The 6,684-nt window shown below is 42.8% G+C and overlaps 1 protein-coding gene across 1 annotated transcript in view; it reads left to right on the top strand.

Annotated features, from left to right (window-relative positions):
* The window catches only part of LOC109527145 (calsyntenin-2-like), a 164,655-nt gene extending 157,971 nt beyond the window's left edge, over positions 1-6,684 (top strand). Inside the window, exons 13-18 of the mRNA XM_019888883.1 lie at positions 200-405; positions 492-659; positions 3,261-3,406; positions 3,578-3,692; positions 3,811-4,001; positions 4,699-6,684. Of these exons, the coding sequence (XP_019744442.1) occupies positions 200-405; positions 492-659; positions 3,261-3,406; positions 3,578-3,692; positions 3,811-4,001; positions 4,699-4,908 (1,036 nt within the window). The 3' untranslated portion in view covers positions 4,909-6,684. The remainder of the gene's footprint in view (positions 1-199; positions 406-491; positions 660-3,260; positions 3,407-3,577; positions 3,693-3,810; positions 4,002-4,698) is intronic.

The following is a 6,684-nucleotide window of genomic DNA, read 5'->3' on the forward strand; positions in this document are numbered from 1 at the left end:
TTTTTTTTTTTTCCCGGAATTTTCAGAAAAGTCAACTTTCATCTCTGAATAATGGAGTGCAAGGTGTGAATACAATTATCGCTTGAAAATCAGTAGCAAACGATGAACCCCTGATATGCTGTGGTTGGCCATACGCCGCTAAAGCCAATCCACCCTTTGAAGCAGTAATAGTTGCCGCGTTCCACCGCTTGCGTGGCAGGTGTTTCGGCGAGGACGCGTGTCTGTCCGTCCCAGACATCAAGGCCGTCGTCGTGGTGCAGCCGCCCAGTGAACCGAGAATCACCATTACGGGATCCGATCGACTCGTCAGAGCCGCCGTTGAGCTTGGCGCTTCGCCGGGCATGGCACCCTTCAAAGAGCTTTACATCACCAGCACAGTCATGAAGGGAGACGGCTTTGGTGGATGTGAGATGTCGGAATGTGCAGCAAACGTCTAAGCTAGCGTTGTTGGTACTCTTTGGCTTATTGTTGGATTTTGTCCACGCATGCAGCCCACAGGCCAGCTGTTATGGAGGTGATGCATAACTTGGACTACTGTGATATTCTGGTGATCGGGAACGAGCTGAATCCCCAAAGCGAGAGCCTGCAGATTCCTCACAGTGCTCTGCTGGGAAAACACCTGGACGCCACCAACTCCACCTCGGGAATGTCAATATATGGTTAGTTTTGCAAATATTGCCTTTCGGCAAATTCACGTCTTCAATCTTTGTGTTTCATGTTCATTCTGTATTCAATGTTCGCAGCCTTTCTTTCCACAGAGTAACCCCCCAAAAAATCTGAGGAGGCCTTCGTGTTCATTAAAAACATTGTTGTAGTGTTGAAAATTATTTTTTGTAATCCACTATACCTTATGCACGCTGTAAACATTAACACTGAGCTTCAATATAGGAACAGTAAAATAATAATAAAACACTGACAGAAGCACTTCTGACTACACGACAGCTTTTGTGCTCTCGATGTGGTTGAGATCAGGGGATGGTGATGACACCCATACCAGGAGTCTTTCTCCCTTATGTGCGAATCACCTTAAAGCTTCCTTGTTTTGTTTTTTTTTTTTCCTCCTCCACTGTAAGATGCCGGATTGTCTTGCATAGGTATTATTTTATTACTGCAGGCACTGTTTCTTTATTATTATTATTATTATTATTTCTATCTATCTATCTATCTATCTATCTATCGATTTATTTTTTTAAGACCATGGTAGGAAAAGGTCTGTTGAAAACTCCACTTATGATGTAGAGGTCATTTGGACGCCCTCAGGCATCCTAAAGGGTCGACCATCACACTTCCTTTTAGGCCAGCAGAGAAGATCGCTCCGTTAACTCCAGAGACATTCCAAGGACGCCAGAGAGCCCAGAAGCTTGCTGCTGACCTTTTTTTTTTTTTAAATAGCTGCTCTCTCAGTTTGATCCATTCTTCAAATTTGCCTCACTGAAGCTTTCCTTAATACATTTTTTTTTTACTAATGGCAGCGCAAATAGTCACACGCAGTGGAAGCCTCTTCTCGGCCATTACACCAGCAATGAATTCATCCCATATTCCGTAGCGCGTAGCTGCTTTGCAAATCGGACGTTAAGATGGCGCAAACTACGGCCGCGGTTCATTATTTGAGGTTTGGACCCTCGAAACGTCCACTGATGTCATGACTTTTGCAAGTTGCTGGACTATGTCATCACCCGAAAGAGCCTTCTTCCTCCCTCACTATGCATGAAGAGTGTGACTTAGTTAACCATTTTATGCACCAATAATGATAACCTGTAACCTGATAACATGATAAGATGTCCACTGTAGTAACCGCTGTCCCTGAAAGGGTTAATAATCCCTTTGATCTGCAAAAGTAAAAGCTATCTGAAATTTTTCGCAGTGGTCTATATGGACAGGAGAATTGGCATACAAAAAAAAACCCCTCAAAAAAAGAAATCTCAAACTTGTTTGTTTCCCCCTAAATCTGACATGCACAACAGATTACACTGTGCAATTGTTGGCTTTTTGTCCCCACGTTGAGTAAAAGTTATTAAAATAACGGTGGTCCTTGTTAACCGCGGGTTAGGGTTAGCATACAGAAAAAAACCAACTTCCTTTTAAGCTTTAAAATACTCCTCCCACACACTTAAACGTATCTAACTCACCATTTAAACATATTGTAAACATCTTTGATTGTACATTTTTAGATGCATTTGTTTAAGCCTTCCTGCCCATTCATCTTGTCATGGCATTAAAAGTGATTTCAATACACTCTTCAATTGTATTCCAACAGAGAGGCTAACCACAGGGATCTGTGCCTGACCTCCTACAATAGGTGAAAAATGGCAAAAATGAGAGACCAGAAAGAAACATTTCTTTTGACGCCAAAATATCGAACGAAACTACGGTATTCCGTCAAACATCTTCACGCTAACATAGTAGCAAGTGTAACACAATTGAGGGGCTAAAAGAAAACGAGCAGAGAGAGTTACAGTAATGTTCAAACGACTACTACCTTCAACGCAGACATCAAACTCATACTGGAGTTCAATTGGAGACCTTCTCTGCCAACGTGTCACTACATTCCTACTGCTCATCGGGCCTTGCCTGCATATGTCACGGTTCTGTTTTCGGTCTGGCCAGCAGGTGGCATGAGCGGACTTCTGGGTGCACACCTGCGGCCAATCTATTATTATTAGACTCTGTATTTAAGGACTCTTCTGCGGTGCACCTGTTGTCGGAGTATTGTTTATGCTTTGCTGCTTCCTTGCTCATAGACCCTTTTGCTGTCGATCTTGTCGTTGTTTCGCTTAGAATTCTCGGTACTATTGATATTGTAAGTATGGTTTTTATTTTTTGATTCGGCTTTTGCTTGCGTGTATGTTGATACATTTGTTTTTCGTTTGTATTTCTCGGTTCTTGTTTTCACCCCTTGCCTTTTGTGCAAGCGCTTTTCGTTAATTGTTTTTTGTACTCCCTGGTCCGTTTGGACCAGCGTTTTATGTTACTACTTTATACTTTTTTGTATATTAAAACATTTTTGCTACGGAGACCTTGTTGGTGTCTACACTTTTTGGGATTCCAAACTTAATTCGGCTTGTCCGAATCGTGACAGCATACTGTAAATGCTAATGCTCAAATATCTGCAAGGTTGTGGGCGGACACTCAACTGTAATCATTTTCTGCCCAATTCTGCGATTTCCTGATTGGGAGTCTGTCGTGATGCTACATGAAAGCATTATTGTGTTAACGTGGATTTGTGTGTGCTTGTTTGTGTGTGTGTGTGTGTGCGCAAGGTGTGGACTCCATGGCCCACTATGAGCAGGCACTTCGTCAGGTGAGCTACAGGAACTGGCGACCTGCCACCCTGACTGAAAGACGGTTCCGACTCACCTGCTCGGAACTTAACGGCCGTTACACCAGCAATGAATTCATCTTGGAGGTTATTTTCACTTTTTCATAAAAGCTCCACTTTTTCTCTGCCTGCCTTTGAGGACACGTCACTCTTGATCCCAAACGATTATCTCGAGCGGCTTGCCATCTTCACCCTCTTCCGCTCGACGCTCTTGCATACGCAATCTGTACGACGGCAAGTGTTCTTGTGCCACTTCAGGTCAGTGTTATTCACCACGCAAAATCGGCGGAGCGTGTCATGGCTGCTCAGGCGCAGTACATGAGACCCCTTCATCAGCCACTCATGATACATGCGCCTCACTCCCACATGTCAGGTAAGACTTGGACTGGCTCTTAAGGTCAACACTTTCCAAAAAGTTCCAACATATAACGCAGAATATCACAACCCAATTCCAGCAAATCCCCAAATGTTCCTTTTTCCTTCTTGGCCAGGACCAGCACCTTCAGCAGCCACAGTCGTGATTGTGGTGTGCATCGCCGCCCTGGTGGTGATCGTGGTGATCGGCGTGTACAGAATCCACACGACTCATCAAGAGGGCTGCAAACAGGAAGAGGATGGAGCCAGAGAGCCTGAGCTGGACTGGGAGAAGTCTGCGCTCAACATCACGGTCAACCCCATGGAGGTAACCGCCTCACCTTAACTTCATTACCGTATTGGCCCGAATATAAGACGGCCCTGATTATAAGACGACCCCCTCTTTTTCAAGACTCAAGTTTGAAAAGACTTTTTGAACACCAAATTAATTTTTACACAGAAAATAATTACCGTACATGTGAAACAAATTATTATAACGATATATTTGAGAGAAAAAGCATGTTATTTTTCCTCATTCAAATCTTAATATCTGAACATTTAAATATGTAAACTAGAGTGCAATCACATTCGTAAATGAATGGCATCTGATTTTTTAAATGTAAATTACATCATAACTTCTCCTCAGCTGCCGGTTAACCTGGCCGATCTTCGACCCACTTTTCTCTAGATTGTCGCTACGTTTCTCCATTTTCTGTTATCTCTTCTATGATTTTCTTTCTTACCGCAATTTTTTATTTTTCTTCTTTGTGCTACCGCTATTATTATTCTTCATGACAGGGGTTCACTTTAGCGTGGGGAGTCAAGTTCAGCATTTGCTTCAATGATATCTGGCGTCATCTAGCGTCGTGAATGGGTATAATGTCTAGACCCCGAATATAAGACGACCCCCACTTTTTCAGTCATATTTCAATGCAAAAAACACCGTCTTATATTCGGGCCAATACGGTACTTTCCGCCACTGGAAAAGCGTTCCACGTCAACATCATTTCTGATTTTGAAATCAGAACGTGGGAGGCGCTCAAGCACTCAGCGAAGAAGCGAGTGGCGAGTTGTGTCGGGAGGAAGAAGAGGATGAAGAACACGTGGGAGGAATGGCAAGTGCAGAGTCGGATAACAGCGATGACGACGATGAGGAGGAGGAGGAAGATGAGGGGGAGATAGAAACGGCAAAGGAGAAGAAACTCAAGTGGCGCACTTCCTCCACAACTTACTGAGCGCACACATACAAGCAACATATTTCTGCACATATACTGGACACATCACTCTCTCTCTCTCTTTCTCTCTCTCTCTCACATACACACCCCTCCCTCCCAACACACAGAGGGGCCCCTGCTGTTATTTCCTTGCAAACGTTCCCCCCTGCTGGACAGAGTTTGAACTGCAGTCTAACTGGTGATGAAGGAACTCTACGCAGTCTTGGGTTGTTACCATGGCACTGGCAGGGTTCCGCTTCCACAGTCATGAACAAGCATGGCGTTAGAGTATATAGTTGGGGCCCTAGTTGTCACACACTACTCAAAAAAAAGCTGGGAATATCCGGTGAAATTTCAGGATCAACCAAAAATGTGCCGCAACCTTGACAGTGTTAACTTTCTATAAACTTTTATCATGGGTGTACGATCCACGAAAATGCCCAAGTAGGTCCACTTCTATGCCTTGGTGTGAGACTCTTCTAGTGTCAGTAGCTGGTTACAGCTGAGAGACTGGAAGAGTCACAGAAAGGCAAAGAAGTGGATGTCCTTGTGAATTTTGCCATTCAGCTTCTTGTTGAAGAACAGCAAGTCCTGCAAAAAGGGGCAGAGACATTAAACGGCATGACATCTTCATTAATAGGTCAAATGTAAAGGTTAGAGGGCAGTTGTTCACTTTACACCAAGTACCGCCTAACACAAAAACTTGTGCTCTCCAAGCATCACTATCATGACCAACAGTAAAATACAGTAACATCGAGTTCATCAAAAACTGTTTTTTTTTTGTCCTAAAACAATATTACAATATTAATATTATTGTAAGCCTCGGTCAAATTAAGCGCAGTTTAAATGTCAACACTGCACTCGGATATCGGGAAAAACTGACTCAATGATTCTATGAAAAGCTGTTGTACATAAAAGTGAAAAATAACTGAAGTGCACTTGGGCAGTGGGTTTTATTTATTTATTTAGTTAGTTAGTTATTTTACGCAGACCAAAAAAAGGGGAATCACACACTTTGAGAATTACACTCGTGGTTAACAGCAAAAATGGCGATGTGTCCCTAAAAGTATTTTTCACGCCTATTTTAAAAATGTCTTTACGTTTGTTTTTCCAGCACAGCAGGTTTTTATGAGATTTTCATTCTTTGGGCAATACGCATTTGACTATGTGTTTCAATTTACAGCTATAATGTTTCTGAAAAAAAAAATCGGGAAAGGCTGATTAAAAATAGTTTTCCTGTTAGGTTCATCCTGTAATTTCACCACAAAACCAAATATCCCGAATTTATTGTGGGTAGTGAATTTTTGAAATGCATTTTTTTTCCAGATGACTTCAGTAGCGTTTTCAAGATTGCTAATGAAAGAGAACCACTTCTCCGTATGTAATTGCACACATTGTAGAGAAGCAGTCTTGTTTGAGTTGGTCTTTGCACCGCTTTATTCTCCTTCAACGTGACACCAGAGACGGGAAGTAACAAAACTTTGGCTTTTAGAGTAGTTTGTAAAACACTTGTCAGTTAGTGCGTGTCTTGTTTTCATCTTCAGCTCAAACGTGGCACCCTTTGTCCACTTACTGTATCTCAGAAACATCCCAGTGCATGACCGCTACTAAAGAGAAACCTACTTTTCGTGATTGTAAAACCTTGGGACTAGACGGACATGACGACTACAGTGGTGCCTCGAGATATGAGTCTGATTCGGTCCCTGACCATGCCTGTCATTCAAAACGCTCATCTCAAATCATCTTTGCCCATTGAAATGAATGAAAATGGCATTCATCCATTCCAGCCCACCCCCC

Source organism: Hippocampus comes, unplaced genomic scaffold, assembly GCF_001891065.2.
Source record: "Hippocampus comes isolate QL1 unplaced genomic scaffold, H_comes_QL1_v1.1 scaffold228, whole genome shotgun sequence".
In the NCBI taxonomy this organism is placed as follows: domain Eukaryota; kingdom Metazoa; phylum Chordata; class Actinopteri; order Syngnathiformes; family Syngnathidae; genus Hippocampus; species Hippocampus comes.